At 50.4% G+C, this 19,378-nt stretch overlaps 2 protein-coding genes and 1 long non-coding RNA gene across 10 annotated transcripts in view; 2 read left to right on the top strand and 1 right to left on the bottom strand.

The window, feature by feature from the left end:
• Positions 1-4,817, top strand: part of TLN1 (talin 1) — a 31,287-nt gene extending 26,470 nt beyond the window's left edge. For both annotated transcript variants that reach the window (XM_049895312.1, XM_049895311.1), the window contains 9 exons: positions 1,771-1,956; positions 2,089-2,196; positions 2,677-2,782; positions 2,982-3,106; positions 3,219-3,344; positions 3,477-3,539; positions 3,636-3,818; positions 3,998-4,126; positions 4,244-4,817. In XM_049895312.1, coding sequence (XP_049751269.1) covers positions 1,771-1,956; positions 2,089-2,196; positions 2,677-2,782; positions 2,982-3,106; positions 3,219-3,344; positions 3,477-3,539; positions 3,636-3,818; positions 3,998-4,126; positions 4,244-4,369 — 1,152 coding nt within the window. In that variant the 3' untranslated portion in view covers positions 4,370-4,817. The remainder of the gene's footprint in view (positions 1-1,770; positions 1,957-2,088; positions 2,197-2,676; positions 2,783-2,981; positions 3,107-3,218; positions 3,345-3,476; positions 3,540-3,635; positions 3,819-3,997; positions 4,127-4,243) is intronic.
• On the bottom strand, positions 3,753-10,560 carry LOC126082634 (uncharacterized). 3 transcript variants are annotated; one of them, XR_007518593.1, is made up of 3 exons: positions 10,243-10,560; positions 6,211-6,350; positions 3,753-3,838 (listed from the first exon to the last, which is right to left on the bottom strand). It is a non-coding gene; the product is annotated as an uncharacterized LOC126082634 (long non-coding RNA). The 3 variants fall into 3 exon arrangements; XR_007518594.1 differs by having other exon boundaries at positions 3,755-3,838; positions 6,185-6,350; XR_007518592.1 differs by lacking the exon at positions 3,753-3,838 and having other exon boundaries at positions 4,642-6,350.
• A 119-nt stretch (positions 10,561-10,679) lies between these two features.
• Positions 10,680-19,084, top strand: TPM2 (tropomyosin 2). 5 transcript variants are annotated; one of them, XM_049896317.1, is made up of 9 exons: positions 10,680-11,634; positions 12,080-12,205; positions 15,109-15,242; positions 15,332-15,449; positions 15,538-15,608; positions 16,057-16,132; positions 16,309-16,371; positions 16,725-16,794; positions 17,803-18,896. In XM_049896317.1, the coding sequence occupies exons 1-9, from the start codon at positions 11,071-11,073 to the stop codon at positions 17,883-17,885; spliced, it is 1,305 nt and encodes a 434-aa protein (XP_049752274.1). In that variant the 5' UTR covers positions 10,680-11,070; the 3' UTR covers positions 17,886-18,896. The 5 variants fall into 5 exon arrangements, with proteins under 5 accessions (XP_049752274.1, XP_049752272.1, XP_049752273.1 ...); XM_049896315.1 differs by lacking the exon at positions 16,057-16,132 and adding an exon at positions 15,747-15,822 and having other exon boundaries at positions 10,700-11,634; XM_049896316.1 differs by lacking the exon at positions 17,803-18,896 and adding an exon at positions 18,903-19,084 and having other exon boundaries at positions 10,701-11,634.
• Positions 19,085-19,378: the final 294 nt, after the last annotated feature.

The raw sequence follows: 19,378 nt of genomic DNA, 5'->3' as shown, positions 1-19,378 counted from the left end.
ACTTGGGTCAGAGAGAAAGAGATCATGATAGACTATGAACATTTCACGTGTATTACCAGACTTCTTAAGTGAGCTACACTTATGTCCTTCGCTGTTTCACCCATTTATTCCTCAGCATTTTACAACCTCTATATTCTTTCACCATTACCCTCTCGCTTTCCCTAGAGTCACCCACGGCCCCCTAAGTTACCACATTCATTGGCCTCTTCTTGGCCTCCACCCTCTCCAAACATTTCCAAGGTACCTGGCTCTAGTAACAAGCCTCTCTTTGAAAATCTTTCTTCCTTTGGCTTCCATGACGTCAGTCCTTCTGTTGCCTCACAGAGGCATCTTTTCTATGGTCATCGTTGAGTCACCTTCACATCTTCTACTGAGTAAACGCAGAGGCCTTCCCAGAATCGGATACCCTTTCTCTATTCTCTTTTTTGGCAAATTTAACCACTTTTATTATTGTTCTCCAAGAAGTTGACTTCCAGTTCTGAGTTTAGTTATTTCCAACTGCCTGTTTGGTATCACCACCTAGATGCAGTGCCCCCAAACCAATTTTTCTTTCTGACATTCCACTTCCTATTAATGGTGGTAACAACTGTCTAGTTCTGAAGATTCCACCTCAGTCCAGTTTGACTTCACTGTCTTATTCACCATATCCAGGCAATCGTCAAGGCCTTTTAACTACCTTGCCCCATTCTCTTTTCCGTTCATCCCTTCACTGAGTTCCACTGTCAACACTCTTCATCTATAGTAAAGTCCAAGCCCCTTCAAGGCCCCATGGTCTCTACCTACTTCTCCAATCTCATCTCATCCCACTCTTCTCACTTTCTGTTCCCCAGCCACACTGGACTTCTGTCAGTTCTGAAAATGTGCCAAGTTTTTTCCTACTGCAGGGCCCTTACACTTGCTTTTCTCCAGTTTTTTGAACATCTGGCTCCTTCCATTCTTTCAGGCTTCAGTTTAAATATCACCTCCTCAGAGAGGCCTTCCCTGACCACCTATCTAAAGTAGAACACCCCTTTTTTTGTTTCTCATCACAGCATCCTCTTTATTCCCTTCACAGCCCAAATCATAGTCTTTAATTTTTCTGCTCACTTGTTTATATTTGTTTATAATATAATATAGGTTATTAGTAATTTGTTTATTAGTTGTAAGATCCATGAAAACAAGGACCTTGTCAGCTTTGTTCCCCATTGCTTCCCCAGGACCTTGCTCAGTATCTACCATCTGGTTGATCTTTAATGAACATCTGTTGAATGAACACATACATCAAGATTTTTTATGACTTTTACCTATTATGAAAAATTCTAAGTTCCTCGGTCTGATATTCAAGGCCCCAGCAACATTTTCTCTGCCATTCCTATATTCTAGAACATTCCTCGATACATTCCCACTTTGACATCTGGTTATTCATGCACTGCCATTTATCTAAGTGGCCTTCCTGTTATCTGTATCTCCTCTTGTCCCAAATACGGAGAAGCCTCAAACTTCTCTGTATTTTAGGAAGGAAAACCCAGTTCAAAAGCTACTTCTTCCATTTTAAACAAGCAAACTTTCTCCAATCTCAGTCACAAATGATGACCAACTGCTTTATAGTGTATTAAAAGAAAAAAAAAAAGTGTATTAGCTGTGAATATGTGAACTTCTCCAAGGACTTCATCTACTCAGTGAATGCTGGTTGAATGAACGTGTACACGAATTAACCAAATTAGACATGTACATAGTACTACACCGTCTTATAGCCCCTGTAAAAGCTTTCTTCTTGTTCTCCCTCAACAGGTTTTCTGTTCCCCAGAGCCACCTGCCAAGACCTCTACGCCAGAAGATTTCATCCGCATGACCAAGGGTATCACCATGGCAACAGCCAAGGCTGTAGCTGCTGGCAATTCTTGTCGCCAGGAAGATGTCATTGCCACAGCCAATCTGAGTCGTCGTGCTATTGCAGATATGCTCCGGGCTTGCAAGGTAGAAATCCCGGACCTTGTCTGAGGTAGTGAGGCAGCTTTGGGGCAGAACATGGGAGAAGGGAAGCAGCCCGGTGCCAGGGATCTGGAGCTCTTTGAGATCCTAATGCTAACATATTACTTGGGGGAATAGGAAGCAGCTTACCACCCAGAAGTGGCTCCTGATGTGCGACTTCGTGCCCTGCATTATGGCCGGGAATGCGCCAATGGCTACCTGGAACTGCTGGACCATGTGCTACTGGTAAGGGCGAGACTTGCTCGCGATTGGTACCAGCCTCCGTGAATGCGCAATCCTCTTTCCCCAAGCGTCAGAGCCACCTCTCTGGTTTTATGTTCAAATCCCACCATCTGTTTTCCAAATCTGCTCCTGTTTTTAGGTCTCCCTTTCACGGGGTCCCCATCATTCTTATGTCACCTTTGGTTCTGCCGCTCACCTCTTCCTCTCTTCTCTCTCCTCTTCTCCACCTGACCTTTCCCTTTTCTCTCTTCATCGCCTCTTCTTTCTCCTCATTTCATCATTCTCCTTGCTCCTTGTCAGCCGGTGAGTGTGGTGCAGCCCCACTGTCTTCACCACGTGTGCAGTGTGTGTGCTGCATGGAGTGTGCCTGGATAGGCGGCACAGTGCTGGAAGGATCTGGGAGGGGGGTCCGGGTCATGGTCTGCCCTGTTGTATAGATGAGTGTAAAATCTAGGATCTAATATTTTCCTGCCGCTCCTACAGACCCTGCAGAAGCCAAGCCCAGAATTGAAGCAGCAGCTGACGGGACACTCAAAGCGTGTGGCAGGCTCAGTCACTGAGCTCATCCAAGCTGCTGAGGCCATGAAGGGTAAGGAAGGACCAGGGGCAGGGAGGAAAAGGAAGCTCGTCATGGTGAGAGTTCTGTCTCCTGGTTGGACTGCACTGAGCTATTCTCTGCCCATGGTCCCCACAGGTGCCAGGCCTCTGGCGATACTAACTCTGCTCCCCCAGTGCTTCTGACCTCTCCACCCTGCCTTAGCCCCTTTTATTCCCCTTCATCCCACCAGGAACAGAATGGGTGGATCCCGAGGACCCCACAGTCATTGCTGAGAATGAACTCCTGGGAGCCGCGGCTGCCATTGAGGCTGCAGCCAAGAAGCTGGAACAGCTGAAGCCCCGGGCCAAACCCAAGGTCAGCCCTGCTCCCTCCCTCTTCCCTGCTGTCATAATGGCAGAATGTCCCCACCTCCAGCCCCCTCTCTGACTTTGCATCTCTCTCTGCAACCTTTGTCTCTTCATTTCAGGAGGCAGATGAGTCCTTGAACTTTGAAGAGCAGATACTGGAAGCTGCCAAGTCCATTGCAGCAGCCACCAGTGCCCTGGTGAAGGCTGCATCAGCTGCCCAGAGGGAACTGGTAGCCCAAGGGAAGGTAAGTACCTAAATGCATAGAAGATGAGGACAGAGCAGCAGATTTGTTGTCTGTACCCCCACCCGTGGTCCAAGAGGTTTTTGAGTATGGAGAACACAGGTCTAAGCGGACTGTCCTCCTCTTCCCCCACAGGTGGGCGCCATTCCAGCCAATGCACTGGATGATGGGCAGTGGTCCCAGGGCCTCATTTCTGCTGTGAGTGTACAATACCCATTAGGTCTCTCTGAGCTTGAGAAACTTGGGAAGAGCCATGGTAAGAGGTATATTTTAATCTAACCCCTCCCGCTTTAGGCCCGGATGGTGGCCGCAGCCACCAACAATCTGTGTGAGGCAGCCAATGCAGCTGTACAAGGCCATGCCAGCCAGGAAAAGCTCATCTCATCAGCCAAGCAGGTAGCTGCGTCCACAGCCCAGCTCCTTGTGGCCTGCAAGGTCAAGGCTGACCAGGACTCTGAGGCAATGAAACGGCTTCAGGTAAGGAACTCTGATTTGTCCTGTTGGAAAAAAATTTTTTTTTTTTTTATTTTTTACCCTGGGCTGTCCAGCTTTAAGCTGTCATCCTCAGACCTACTTTTCTATGAAGGAGTTGAGTTCCCTCTCCACCCACCACCCTACCTGAGTTCTCAACCGCATGCTGCATTCTCTCTCTGCAGGCTGCTGGCAACGCAGTGAAGCGAGCCTCAGATAACCTGGTGAAAGCAGCTCAGAAGGCTGCAGCCTTTGAAGAGCAGGAGAATGAGACAGTGGTGGTGAAGGAGAAGATGGTGGGGGGCATTGCCCAGGTGAGCTTTTGTCTTAGGAGGGTAGTCACGTTGCCTGTGCTGTACCAACTGCCCTACACCCCTAACTTCCCTGATGCACATGCTTGCTGAACCAAGCCCTCGATCTCCATCCCTCAGATCATCGCAGCACAGGAAGAGATGCTTCGGAAAGAACGAGAGCTGGAAGAGGCACGGAAGAAGCTGGCGCAGATCCGGCAGCAACAGTACAAGTTCCTGCCTTCAGAGCTTCGAGATGAGCACTAGCACAGCTGCTTATTTAATGCAGAACCAGCCCAGAGACTGTGCCTGCCACTACCAAAGCTTTCTGGGCTATCGGGGCCCAACCTGCCCAATCCCAGCACTCCCCGAAGTGCCTGCAAAGCCCCGGGCCTGGCCCTGCCCAGTCCCACTGCACATCCCATGTCCCCTGCCCGACTCCAAGTGCCTTTATGCCCTGGGGCCCCCTAAGTGCCTGCCCCTCCCCAGAGTATTAACGCTCCAAGAGTATTATTAACGCTGCTGTACCTCAATCTAAACCTGCCAGGGCTCTGGCCCGCTCCACCCTGCCAGCGGCTTCCAGCCAGTCCCCAAAACCTCAGCTCTACTCATCCTTTTTTGATACTATCTATCCTCACCCCCAGCTTCCTAGGGGGGCTGCAGGGTTGTAATCCCCAAACTGGTCATGCTCCAATAAAGGTGATTCTACCTGTAACCTCTGCCTGGCTTCATGAGGAGATGGGAGATTCCCCTCCCCCCACCCAAGGGGAGGGGAAGAGAATGAAATTGAGTTGTGTCACTTAACCTGATTCTGGCTCAGAAATGGTACTGGGGGCGGGGGAGCTGAGGCCCTTTCCTCCTCTTTGCACCCAGATCCCTGAAGTCATCTTTGTCAGGAAGTTATCCCCCTGAGAAGGAATCCTCCTGGTGTCCCCCACCTCACTGGCCAGTACCTAAGCCTCACTAGGTATCATTCTTCTGTTGCTGGGACAGCAGCTGCCACTGCTTTTTGTAGCTACCAGGGACACTCTGTTCTTTATATCTACTCCGGGTACGCAAACGAATCCAGCCCCTGGCCAGATTCAAATTTTCAAAGGCAGCTTTGCTAAAAATAATAAGCCTACAAGATACAAGTGCCTGAGCCTAAGAGAACAATCGTCACAGGCAGTTGAGGCAGTTAGCAAGCAAAAATTCCAACCTGAGGCTGCCTTAAAAAAAAAAAAAAAACATTACCAACCAGTTAATTCTGACTCATAGTCGACCCTATAGAACAGAGTAGAACTGCCCCATATGGTTTCCAAGGAGTGCCTGGTGGATTCAAACTGCTGACCTTTTTGTCAGCAGCCATAGCTCTTAACCACTGCACCACCAGGGCTTCTGAGGCTGCCTTAGGCAGCCATTACTGTTGATTGGGGTGGGGCACTCCTAGGCCCTCTCAGGCTTTGTTGCTACCCCTGCCCAGGATGGTACTAGAAGAAAAGAAACTGAGAAAGCTTGATGCAGGTGTGAGGCAGAGCGCCCCTAGTGGCCAGGCAGGTGCTGGTAGTCCTAGCTGCCTTACTCATCAGGAGGTTCATTGGAGGGGAGGCAGTAAGGGGGTAAGTGCTGTGTGTTTCCACTTTCTTCCACATTCATACTCCTCTGCCCACAACCACCTGGACTGTCTGGCAGCCCCCTGAGGTCTGCCACCGTTTTCATCTGTGATTCTTCAGTCAGCCCTGCTGTCCAATATGTTACTTCTTTGCTTCCTCCATGTAAGAAAACAAATACCTGCTGCTACTCTGGGTACCTTTTGCCACCTTAAAGCCATGACGCTTTCTACCACAATACCACTAGAGTAAGTTTCAAGTAGTCAGAACTACTTTGTCCTCCCCAGTCAGCCCATTAGGGAAGGTGCCAACTTTCTACCATCCTGTCGCTTGTGATTCATTCATTCAATATTTACTAAGCTTCGCCCGTGCTAGGCACTGGAAAATAGAGATGTATTATCACTTCTCTGACGCAGAAGGCTGGCAATTCCAGTACACACTACCATGGCCCCCTAGCCCTAGGTTCAATATCACAGAATCATGAGCTGAGAACCTTGGAGATCAAATCCCTTCTTTAACCTCTGTGACAAGTGGCAGTCCAGTCTCTGATCTCCTCCAACTGCTCCAGGACAGCTGCTTGCTCCTGCTCGGTCTTCCCTGCCACATCCTCAGCCATTGTAACTCCAGTCACACCTCTCGCTAGTGATGCCTCAAGGAGCCTTGGGGGAGAGGAAAAACACCCATTAGATCAGTCCTCAAAATGTGGTCCCCTTAGGAGTCCCCAAGACCTTTCCAGGGGTTCATAGATAAAAATTATTTTCATAATAATACTAAAATATTATTTTCCTTTTTCACTATATTAACATTTGCACTGATGCTATAAAAGGAATGGTGGGTAAAACTGCCTTAGCAAAAATCAAGGCAGTGGCACAAAACTGTACTAATAGTCATTCTATTCTTTACCACCACGCATTAGCAATTTAAAAAATTAATGCCAGCTTTACTTAAGAATGTCCTTGACAAAGGTTAAAAAAACAGGTCTTTTCAATATTCTGTGTGAGAAATGGAAAGTACATACAAAGCATGTCAGCTGCATACCAAAGTATGATGATTATCTCAGGGAAAAGCACTTACACGATTCTTCGATTGTGAGCTGAACTAGCTGCTTTTTTTCATGGAACACCATTTTACTTAAACAACTGAAAGACTATGATTATTCAAACTATGGTTTATTTTTTGTTTTTCAAAAAGAAACAAAATGTGTCACTTTAGGAAAAAAAAATGACAGTATTTGTGGCCAATTTGAGCTTTCAAGAGAAAATTAGTATCTTGAGAAACTTATACTTGCTACCAAGAGCCTGATTGCTTCTCTAAGACTTTCTGTTGAAACTGATGGTGATACTAAAGAATGTGACTTTTTGATAATGTACAATGCACCAATATTTCCCAAATGACCAGTGCATGATGTTACAAAATTCTACATGGGTCAAAAAAGATCTAATCAAAATGCAAGATAGACCAATGGATTTTAAAGTAAGATATGAAAAGTCATTGATATGGTTTCAGGTTCCACATTGTAACTAACCCTTAAGAAACTGCCACTTGTCAAGTTTTGGCATAGTATCAAAGAAGAAGATCCACAATTATCTGAAAAGTCTATACTAATACTCCTCCGTTTTCCAACTACATATTTGTGTAAGACCAGATTTTCTTCATATACTTAAACCAAACCAACATACAGCAACAGATTGAATGAAGAAGCAGGTTTCGAGAATCCAGCCATCCTATATTAAGCCAGGCATTAAAGAGATATGCAAAAGTGTAAAATAGTTGTCATTTCTCTCACTAATCTTTTTTGGAAAGTATAGCTCTTTTCATAAAATTATTTATGTTAATGTATAATAGGTTTATTTTTATTTTCACTGAATAAATATTTTAAAATTTTTTGAGTTTCCATTTTTAATATGGTAAGTAAGTTCTCATGAGAAATCTGTACATGGATCAAGAGGCAGTTGTTCGAACAGAACAAGGGGATACTGCATGGTTTCAGGTCAGGGAAGGTATTTGTCAGGGTTGTACTCTTTTACTATCCCTATTCAATCTGTATGCTGAGCAAGTAATCCAAGAATCTGGACTATATGAAGAAGAACAGGGTCAGAATTGGAGGAAGACTCATTAACAACCTGCATTACGCAGATAACACAGCCTTGCTTGCTGAAAGTGAAGAGGACTTGAAGCACTTACTGACGAAGACCGAGACCACAGCCTTCAGTATGGACTACACCTCAACATAAAGAAAACAAAAATCCTCACAACTGGACCAATAAGCAACATCATGATAAATGGAGAAAAGATTGAGGTTGTCAAGGATTTCATTTTACTTGGATCCACAATCAACACCCAAGGAAGCAGGCAGTCAAGAAATCAAAAGGCCCATTGCATTGGGAAAATTGACTGCAAGAGATCTCTTTAAAGTGTTAAAAAGCACAGATGTCATCTTGAGGACTAAGGTGTGCCAGACTCAAGCCATGGTGTTTTCAATCACCTCATACGCATGCAAAAGCTGGACAATGAATAAGGAAGACCGAAGAAGAATTGACGCTTTTGAATTGTGGTATTGGCAAAGAATATTGAATATACCATGGACTGTCTTGGAAGAAGTACAACCAGAAAGCTCCTTAGACACAAGGATGGCGAGACTACATCTTACATACTTTGAACATGTTGTCAGGAGGGATCAGTCCCTGGAGAAGGACATCACGCGTGGTAAAGTTTCAGGGAAAAAGAGGAAGACTCTAAATAAAAGCCCTGGTGATGCACTGGCTAAGAACTATAGCTGCTAACCAAAAGGTTGGTAGTTCAAAACCACCAGCCACTCCTTGGAAACTCTGTGGGGCATTCTACTCTGTCCTATGGGGTTGCTAAGACTCAGAATTGACTCAGCGGCAATGGGTTTGGTTTGAGGTAAGTATCAATATAATTTTTAAAGAGTGTAAAGAGGTTCTAAGTTCAAAAAGTTGGAGAACCACTAAAACTAGACTGTGAGCTACTCTAGAGCTGCACAGTATCTTAGTTATCCTCCTGTACCTGGAACCTGGTACATAAGAATCACCATTTATTTGGCAAACATTTGCCAAGTGCCAAGTTTATGCTTCCAAACCCCAGTGGTGTAGTGGTTAAGTGCCATGGCTGCTAACCAAAAGGTCGGCAGTTTGAATCCACCAGGCACTCCTTGGAAACTCTATGGGGCAGGTCTACTCTGTCCTATAGGGTCGCTATGAGTTGGAATCCACTCGATGGCAATGGGTAGGTATTCTATGCCTGGTGCTGTGTGAGGCGTTGAGGATTCAGAATTGAAAAATACAGTCCCTGCTCTCGAGAATTTACGCATCAGTTGAGGAGACAGGCAAGAACAAGAACAGTTATAATGTGGACTATGATGATGAGAATGAGGAGCCTGCACCAGGAACAAACACCTATGCAGTGAAGGGGTGAGAGGAGAGGTGGCCAGGGAAGACTTCCAGAAGAGCTGATAAGTGATCTGAATCTAAGGGCCACAGGTAACCTGGGGTAGGGGGTGGGGGGGTATTTTAGGGAAAGGGAACAGAATGTGTAAGTGTGGAAGCTTTAAGAAAAGTATGGCTGTTTCCAGCTCCAGCTCCTATCTCAGTATGAATTAGGGCTTCAAACTGGTTTGTTCTGGTTCAAACTCCAGCTGAGAATTTGCATTTCTAACAAGTTTCCAGGCAGTGCTAATGCTGGTGGTTAGGAACCAGTTCTGAGAACCACTAGTAAAGCAGTGGTTTTCAATATTGTAGGTAGGAATCACCTGGGGATCTTGTTAAAACGCAGATTCTGATTCAGTATATCCGGGATGAAAGGCAAATTCTCAGCAGGGGTTCGAACCTGAACGAACCTGTTCCAAGCCCTGGTATGAATGCAGCATGAGGCACAAGTCTATGTATTGGGGGTGAAGTTAGTCTTGAAGGAGATGAAGCTAGAGAGGTAGGCAGGGCCAAAACAAAAGACCTTCTCCACCACATTAAGAAATATGGATTTTTACCCTGGGGGTGTAGGAGTAAGGAGGAGTTTTGGAGGATTTTATTTCCTGTTCGTATCAACTTTTAAAAAGACCTCTGGCAGCCAAGTGGAGGGACAGTTGAATGCATGAATGAGTTGGGGAACCAAGACCTAGGCAGGAGCTGCCCGAGGCGCCCCTACAGCAGATTCCAAGGAGGAATCTAATTACTAGGAGATAGAAACCACAGGATTAAGTGGATGTAGAAAGTCAGGGAGCGCTGATGACTCCAAGGGGTGTGGCGTAGGCCCCTGGGTAGATGGAGGTGTCCTTCGTGGCCTTTGGGGTACACAGGGATACCAAGTTAAAGTGACCACTGGTGAGGTTAAGTTTCTGCCATGTCTAATAGGCCGACAGCTGAGCAGGTCTGAATACATTTCCGCGCCCCCTCCCCCAGCCCCAGCCCCGGGTTCCCACGGTTCCCCCCTCCACCAGCAAAGTCCAGGCCCCCCCCAACCGGCTGTTGCAGCCTCCGGGGAGCTAAGCGAACCGCTCCCCCCAGGCTTCCTCCGCCTCGTCTCGTCTCCCCTTACCCCTCCTTCCGAGCGGCTCACCACTTCCTCTCCCCCACCCCGGCCTGAGGAAAAACAAAAACAGCCGCGCGCCCCGCGTCTCAGACTTCCCGAGCCCTAGGACCGGCTCCGGGAGCAGTTTCTTCGGCCTCGGTCGGAAGGAGCATCCCCGCCGGGGTCCCGAGGCCGGGCAGCTCAGTAACTTCCCTTCGCCCCCCGCCTTCCCTGCCCCAGCCCGGCCCCGCCTCCCCACCGGGAAACATCCCAAAAAAGGGCAGAAAAGGAATTTCGGCGTAAAATTGGCCCACTAGGGAAGAGAGGAGAGTCCGCTGGGAGAAGGGGCGGAGAAGGGGGAAGGAAGGGGCAAGCAGGGGGCGGGCCGACAGAGCCGGAGGGGGTGCTGAGGGCGTGTGCCGGGGGAGCACGCGGGGTCCCTCCCCGCCCAGGCCGCGTGGAAAATATGTGGGGCACGTGGGAGGCGGGGTGGCGCGGCGTGCAGCCGGTCCCGAGCCGCGGGCGAGCGTAGACCAGCAGCACTGGCTTCGGGGACTGGGGTGGGAGGGGAAGAGAGAGGTCAGGCCGGCCCCCAGAGCTATACCGAGTGCCGGGCTCCCCTCCTGCCTCAGTTTCCCCAAGTCCCTGGTCAGATTCTCCGCTACCACCACATAGGTAACACCACTTTAAAGTCTGAGACTCGGGGTAAACTGAGGCACTTGAACTGCACAGGAGCCCCGCTTCCCAAGAGACATTTAATCCGGGGGGGAGGATTTACGGGAAACTTCTAAATTAAGGGCAGCGGCTGCCGCAGTTGAGGAGGGGCATGCCGGTCCCCGCGCCAGGGCAGCTGCCATGAGCTCACGCCCCAAAATAGCCCCAGGGGCCCCAGCCACAGCTGCAACTGGGCCCGGCTGTCACTCAGAGACAGCACGGAGCCCCAGCCCGAGGGTCCTCTCCCCTCTGCAGCGCCGGGCCTTCTCCCGCACAAGGTCCCGCTACTATCCCTTCCGACGGCTGGGGGCGGGGCCCCGAAGGAGGCGTCCCGAGGGGGTGGGTGCAGGGGCCGGCCGCGCCCCCGCCCCGGCCCGGCTGTGCTTCTGCCCCTACAAGGTTCGGGCTGCTGCAGGGGAGGGTCCCGGCCCCCGGCTCCGCCCGGTCCCTCCCTGCCTTTTAGGCGCCCGCTCGGCTGGGACAACCCAGTCCCGCTCGGCCCTCCTCACCCGCCGTCTGTGCGCCCGGTCTGCGCAGCCAACCCAGTTAACCCGGTCCGCACCGCCCGCCGGCCCACCCCCCACCGCAGCCATGGACGCCATCAAGAAGAAGATGCAGATGCTAAAGCTGGACAAGGAGAATGCTATCGATCGCGCCGAGCAGGCCGAGGCCGACAAGAAACAAGCTGAGGACCGCTGCAAGCAGGTGGGGGCTGGGCCCAGGGCAGCCCCTCCCCACCACCGAGGACGGGGTGGGCCCTGGTCCTGTTTCCCCCAGCCTCAAGACTGCTTTCCAAGGCTCTCCTGCCCAGCGTGGGGGCCTGGGCCTTCACAGAACCCCTGGGCCTTAGCCAGGCCACCCTTCATCACCCCAACCAAAGCCTGGGGAGCCCCAACCCCCCAGTTTCCACTTCTGCTCTTGTAGGGCAATGATAGGCCCTGCTTCTTGGACTTGAAGTTTTCTTTCTCCCCCTCTGGGTCCCCCCAACACCCTGACTGGACTGTCCCTCCTCTGTTACCCCTCTTCATATGCACCAACCTCCAAATCTAACTCTTAGCACTTCCCCGCCCCCCCCACATCCCTGTCTAGTTTTTGGGCCTGGGCCCAGGCCCCTACCCAGGCCTGTCTGATTAAAGCCCTTCTGTCCCAGCTGGAGGAGGAGCAGCAAGCCCTCCAGAAGAAGCTGAAGGGGACGGAGGACGAGGTGGAAAAGTATTCTGAGTCAGTGAAGGATGCCCAGGAGAAATTGGAGCAGGCTGAGAAGAAAGCCACAGACGTGAGTGTGGGCCTGGGGGATATGAAGGAGTTAGTGCACTGGGGAGGGGCCTCATGCATGGGATGGGGGGGACAAGGGGCCCTAGATCTCCCCAGCACCAGGACAGAAATGGTTTCCTCTCAGGAACCTATGCTAGGGCAAGCTTGCACAAATAATCCAAAACAGCCAATAAATCAAAACCACCTACCACTTACCCCAGAAGAGTTAGCCTAGTAATTCAGTTTGGTTCCAGCTCTTAGAATGCACAGTGATCAAGCAGTGAGTCATTGTGGTGGTGAGTGGTATAAGAATTTACCATAGACCTCAATTAATCCTCTAGTTGAAAATGGAGAGGAGACTGCAGCTACATTTGTGAGATGTGTGGGGAGACAAGGGAGGGAAAGGAATCCAAAGATGGGACCCTAGCTTGAGCTTATACTGCTGAGGGCCCATTAGAAATTCCCTGGCCTTGACTCCTGGCTCCAGCAACCCTGCTGTACACTGGGGCCCCAGCTCAGGTTCTAATGGCTCCTCATTTACCCTCATTAAGCTGTCATCCTTGAGACCATGCCAGGCCACAGGGCAGAGTGACAGGGCCACAAATGCCAAGGCAGCCACCTTGGCAGTTCCTGCCCACTCTGAGCTTTCTCTGCCCACCCTCAACCCAACCAGACTTCTTCACTTCCTTCATTCCCAACCCGCACTTTGAGGTAGGAGAATGGCCATATGGACATAGGACTTTAACCATTCTCTGCCTCAGTTTCCACATCTGCCTTCCACCCAGGGTTGTTTTAAGATTAAGATGAATATGGTTGGGATGTATGGAGGAATTAGCATAAGGCATGGTCTGAGCATCAGAGATGACATCACTGTGTTGACCCTTTTCCATGTTCCCCAACACCCCTACCCCAGGATCGGGTCTCTCTGACCTCCAGCCTTCAGTTTTGGTTCTCCACCAGCCCTGGCACTTGGAGGGGCCTGACCTGCAGCTGCTAGGGAAGACGACCCTGGGCATCTGACACTCTATAAATAACCAAGGCCCAGGGCAGCTGGAGGCAGGACTGGAAACCCAAGGAGCTTGGTGGGGGCAGGAGGGGAGGAGGGGTGGACAGGGACAGAGCTAGGGAAGCAGGACAACAGTGCCAGGAGCAGATAGGAAACACTGCCCGAACTTACTGTGTGACCTTGAACATAGCACTTAACTTACACAGTGTCTCAGTTTCTCCCTTCTCTATAGCCTCCCATTTGCCCAGTGGGAATAGTAGTTCGTGCCCTTTGGTTAGAGAGCAGCATCCACAACCAGAAAGAGCCTTGAGGACCAGGAAAGGGCAAATGCATAGAATGCCAGTACAGTGATGAGGACCCCAAGACTTCCCAGGCTTTTCAGAGTCATTTCATTGCCTCACCACCATGAAGAGGGTTTTCCTTTTATAGAGTCTCATCTCTGTCTAAAGTAGACCCCAATGTCCCCCAGAGTCATTCTTCCTAACCCCCAGTGCTGTCCCCAGAATCCTTCCACACTGAGTCATTCGGCCCTGTGCCCATCATGGGCTCTTGTCACTATAGGTGGCCAAGCTCCAGGTGCTTTCAGCACCTGGAGGACCAGCTACAATCTCCATTCTATATATGGTGCTGACCTCCTCCTGCCCTACAGTACCACCCGGGACCTGTTTTCCACCCCTTCTACCCTCAGGGCTGCCACCTGGCAACGAAGCCCCATCTCTTCCCCTCTACTCACTCTTTCTTTGTTGGTTTCCATTCCCCTACACTGGTCCTTTCTCTTTTCCAGTTTTAAATCTCAGGGTTCCTATGTCTTTGTCTTTGAGGGAGAGGTAGGGATAATCTAATGTTTATGGAGTGCTGACTGTAGGCAATGTGTTCAACCGCTTTCTTCATTTTGTTTTACCGTTTCCTAAATAGTAATCATCGTCAGAATTACTTGGGAGCTTTAAAAAAAAACTTGCCAAGCCCCTACCCTGGAGATCCCAGTTCAGTGGTCTCGCATGAAGCTAGAGAACCGTTTGGTTTGATGAGCCTCCGAGATGGTCCTGTTGATTAATCAAGTATTAGAAGCACTGTATTATCTGAGAAGAGCTCTTTGAAAGAGGAGCTATTATGGTCAACTCCAATTTATAGAGGAGGAAACTGAGGCTTAAAGAGGCTAAATAAGTTGTCCAAGGTCACACAAGTGTTGAGTGGCTGAGCTGTGGATCAAAGATAACATTCTGACTCAGAGCCGATGCTCTTAACACCTTACCTCACCGCCTCTCTCATTTTCCTTTATTGGGTCCCTTCATGCTCTGCCATGTCTTTTTCTCAGGCATCATGAGTTCTCATGGATCTCCAAAACCTCCGTGGTTTAGCCTCCAGGGACTAAGTACTTGTCATTCACACTGTTCCTGCCCCGCACCCAGCTGCCTCCTGGCCTTGGCAGGGAGTCCTGTGCTAGAGTGGTGGATGTTCCACACAGGCTGGGCTTGCCTCCAGGGCCCATTTCTTGGAGTCCTTCTGGCAGCCGGTGACATCACAGAACTTGATTCTATGATTGGCTATCCATAGCGGCAGTGAGGTCTAGTTGGCCTAATCTTCTGCCACCTTACCTGGATCAGGCTGTGCTGTAGAGGAATCAGGGCTATATCTGATCAGTGGGGACAGAGGGACCTGTATGCCAGGAACCACCAGGAGACTAACTAGGCACAGTGCCAGAAGAGGCCCTGTAGTAGGGGAGTGGAGCTTGACAAGGAATGAGTGTTTGACTAGAGCCCAGAGACTGGACAGAAGATGGTAGGTTGGGAGAAGACTATAGGTTGAAATTCTGGAAGCCAGGAAGGCTAGGTTTTTTCTGACAATAATCTTGCCATCCTCTGGAGCCTCTCCGAACCCTATTCAAGACAGACAAAGCCTTTCTGACCTTTGACCTGCAGGCCGAGGCAGATGTGGCCTCCCTGAACCGCCGCATTCAGCTAGTAGAGGAGGAGCTGGACCGGGCACAGGAGCGTCTGGCCACTGCCCTGCAAAAGCTGGAGCAGGCTGAGAAGGCAGCCGATGAGAGTGAGAGGTGGGCAGGGCAGGCCCTATGGTCCAGGGGGGAGGAAGCCTGTCTCTGCCGGTCCTGAACCCACTCACACCCCTCCCCCTGCCTCTCAGAGGAATGAAGGTCATTGAAAACCGGGCCATGAAGGATGAGGAAAAGATGGAGCTTCAGGAGATGCAGCTGAAGGAGGCCAAGCACATTGCTGAGGACTCAGACCGCAAATACGAGGAGGTGACGGCTCTGCCCCACTTTCTTCTCGCTCCCAAGCCCCAGACATTCCCAGTGGTTCACCACTGACCTTCTCCCCTATGCCCTATAGGTGGCCAGGAAGCTGGTGATCCTGGAAGGAGAGCTAGAACGCTCAGAAGAGAGGGCTGAGGTGGCTGAGAGGTAAGGGTACCCTGGGTGGCAAATGAAACCTGGCCAAGCCAGAGGCTATGGGGCACACTGCACAGTGGTAAGGCAGTTCTCGAAGCTTGGGGCCATAGGGACAGGTACTGTCCTCTAACCCCTGCCTGCTGCCCCTAGCCGAGCCAGGCAGCTGGAGGAGGAACTTCGAACCATGGACCAGGCCCTCAAGTCCCTGATGGCCTCAGAGGAGGAGGTAGTATCCTCTCTGGGCAATGGCGCCCTCTCTCAGCGCATCTGCCTCTCCATCTCAGGCTGCTGTCTCTCATCTGTGGGCATTGGGAAGGGCCTGGGGCTTCCAAACTCTGCCTGCTGTCACTCTCACAACTCTGCTCTTCTCTTTTCTCCTCCACCCCTCCCCCACTGTGCCATCTCCACTGCCTCGCCCCACTGTGTCCTCACACCCCACCCTGCCACACACCCCCTGCAGTAAATGTGGGGACCTAGAGGAAGAACTGAAAATTGTTACCAACAACTTGAAATCCCTGGAGGCCCAAGCAGACAAGGTAGAGGGGGGTAGCGGGGCAGTGAGGATGGGGGTCCTGCAGGGGAAGTAATGTGCCCAGGCAGGGAAGGGCTGGGTATTCATGGAGGAAAGACTATGAGTAGCCTGTGGGGCTCAGTGGAGAAATGAAGGACTCATGGAGGCAATATACTGATGGAGTGTGTATGTCCCTAAAAGTATTCCACCAAAGAGGATAAATATGAAGAGGAGATCAAACTGCTGGAGGAGAAACTGAAGGAGGTAAGAGTTTCATTCCAATTCCCAGTCCCTCTTTAAACCTGAAGAAATGCCAAATCTGTTGCCGTGGAATCAATTCCAACTCAAAGCCACCCTATGAGACAGGGTATCACTGCCCCACAGAGGTTCCAAGGAGTGGCTGGTAGATTCGAACTGCTGACGTTTTGGCTAGCAGCTATAGCTCTTAACCACTGCACCACCAGGGCTCCTTAAACCACCCTAATTCCTGCCAGAGACTGTCTGTGGCAGGGGTCTTAGGGATACGGATGGAGAGAAGGTTGACTTAGGTGATGGATGGTCTCTGGGAGAGTCTAATTTTTTTTTTGCCATTTCTCCTATCATTCCTTTACTCCCAGGCTGAGACCCGAGCAGAATTTGCCGAAAGATCTGTGGCAAAACTGGAGAAAACCATCGATGACCTAGAAGGTAAAATGATACTCCCCGTTGCCCCCGAACCTTTTTCAGGAGGTTTGCATCCCCTGGGGTCCCTCCCCATCCCCTTCCATTTGCCACCACTAAACTAGGATTGGACTACCTAGGACATCACAAAGTCCACAGATTCCGGTGGGCTATGCCTCTTATTCAAGTAGTTGTAACTGGCTATAGCCCATCCACTCCAGTGCTTCTCAAACTTTAGCCTTTATGCCTGAGAATCACTTGGAGAGGTTTTAGAATGGAAGCAATTACTGACTTTGGGCTGGATAATTTGTATTTCTAACAAGCTCCCTGGTAATGCTGGTCCTGCTGGTCCACAGACCACACTTCGGGTGGCACTAATCTTGACAGTTTCATCTCCAAGGGCAACACAATAGAGTTATATCACAGAGACTTCTGTTGTGAATAGAGAGCTGTTTGATTGAACATCTAGGTTTGCATGACAACATTCATGGGAAATACTCTTAAGCTAGATTTGGAGAAAAACAGACATCCAGGTATTTGCTAGTTTGTGGCTATTTCTAATTGTTATCAGCAACTTTGTGCCTAAAATATCTTTCTATTTTATACTATAGTAACTCTTTAACTTTCAGAATTCCCACTTCTCTTGCTTCTAGCCTTCTCAGGCAAGCCCCAATTCTATCTCCAACTTTAGGACTTTAGAGTTTTCTGGCTCTTAAGCACCCTTAACCCTCCTCCCGAAGGAAGCATTCCTGCTTGTCCAGAGCACTGTGCCCCCAGGTCCCTGGGGGAGACAGGAGCTCCTGGAGGAAGAACCAATTTGGGGTACAGGGAAGGACAAAAGAGAGGGGTATAGAGAGGGGAGGAGGGAGCCCTGACAGCCATGCAGCCTGTTCTCTGGCCTCTCTCACTCTGTCTTTGTCCACCTGTCTCTGATTTCATTTTCTCTTTCCATTAACCTGTCTCCTTCCTTTCCTCTTTCCCTACATTCCCTCGCCCCACGCACCCACCTGGCCCCCTCCCTCTGGACCCCCCCAGACGAAGTCTATGCACAGAAGATGAAGTACAAAGCCATCAGCGAGGAGCTGGACAACGCCCTCAACGACATCACCTCTCTCTGAGCCTCACACCACTGTGGCCCCTCAGCCCCCCTCTCTCCTCTCCTTTCCATTCTCACTATCGGGGCAGGCAGGAGGAGCAGAACTTGGCGAGATTGCACAGTCAGGCTGGGAGCAGCCTAGGGAAAGCCCCCATCACAGCTGCCCCCACCCTGGCACTTGCTTCATCCTTCTGTCCATCTGCTCCCCACCACCCATGAGTACCCACCTCTCTCTGCTGCTTAATAAACTCTTAACTTGGTCTCCATGCTGTTTTCCTGTCCTCTAGAGAGCACTTCCATCACCCCACAGAGCACTGGTTGACTCCTGAGACCCCTGGCTCTTACAAACACCCCCCACCACTGAGCCCACCCACAAGCATGTGTGCCACACTGAAACCCCCTCCCCACAGGGCACTACTAGTCTGTCACACTCTGACTCTCACTACTGCATGTGGCATGTGTGACCCTCATCAAGCACTGTAACCCCCACTGGTGCCTCTGAGAGACACACCCTATCACAGACCCTAGGCCTGTCACTGACCTCGGGAGTACCTACCTGGGGTTCCAGGATCTAATGGAATGACTGGAAAGGAAATGGGGAGGTGAAGTGCAGGGGAGGGGCAAGAGGTTGTGAAAGGTCTAGGATGAAGTTCGGAAAAATGGATGCCAGCAACATGGGGCTTTCACTGCAGCTACAGGTCTGTTTTCTACCTCAAGTCTGTCTGTCTGCCTGTCTGGCCCTCCCTTTCTTGGCTCAGTATTTGTCTTTCCTTATGTTTCAAACTTCTTCAACCTTCTAATGAAGGAGACCAAATTAGTGTATGACTAAGGCCTTCCAACTCTACCTCCATGACCCCTGACCCCTCCTTGAGGCATCCATGTCTGTTCTGTTCCCTTTGTCTTGGTGAGTCCCTGCCCTAGGATCCTAAGAATCAGACCACTGAATCCTGTGTCTTCCTATGTCTCCCCCTTATGTTTCTCCCTCATGTCCCCTCCTTCTGTGCCTCTACCCCTCCTCACGTGCTGCTTCTCCTCACAGAGACCTTGGCCAGTGCCAAGGAGGAGAATGTGGAGATTCACCAGACCCTGGACCAGACCCTGCTGGAACTCAACAACCTCTGAGGGCTGGCCCTGCCCCAGCCAGGCTAGAGTTGCCACCCACAACCCAATAAAACTGATGTTACCAGCAACACAAGGCCCCGTAAGCCTTTCTTTGGTATTGGTAATGGCGGTAGGTGGTTGAGAGGATGCCTGAGGGGACCCTAAATGAACAGGACCTGGGCCCATGCTCTGGGATGGGACATACTTCTCGACCGGGGCCATAGGGTAGGGGTGCTAGGCTCACTGAGGAGGAGTTATAGAAGACTGTGAAAAGCAGAGAAGCCCAGCAGGCCTGGGGGAATATCCTGGCCTTTACTCCCTGCAGGGCAAAGGCTCTGCCTACTGTGGCACCACATTATTCCAGCAGGCAGCTGTGCCAGGCAATTCATTCTGAAAGGAAAACTGCAGGAAGCT

Source organism: Elephas maximus, chromosome 9 (assembly GCF_024166365.1).
Source record: "Elephas maximus indicus isolate mEleMax1 chromosome 9, mEleMax1 primary haplotype, whole genome shotgun sequence".
In the NCBI taxonomy this organism is placed as follows: domain Eukaryota; kingdom Metazoa; phylum Chordata; class Mammalia; order Proboscidea; family Elephantidae; genus Elephas; species Elephas maximus.
The sequence above is the reverse complement of the archived record's forward strand: the minus strand, read 5'-3'. Positions and strand labels throughout refer to the sequence as shown.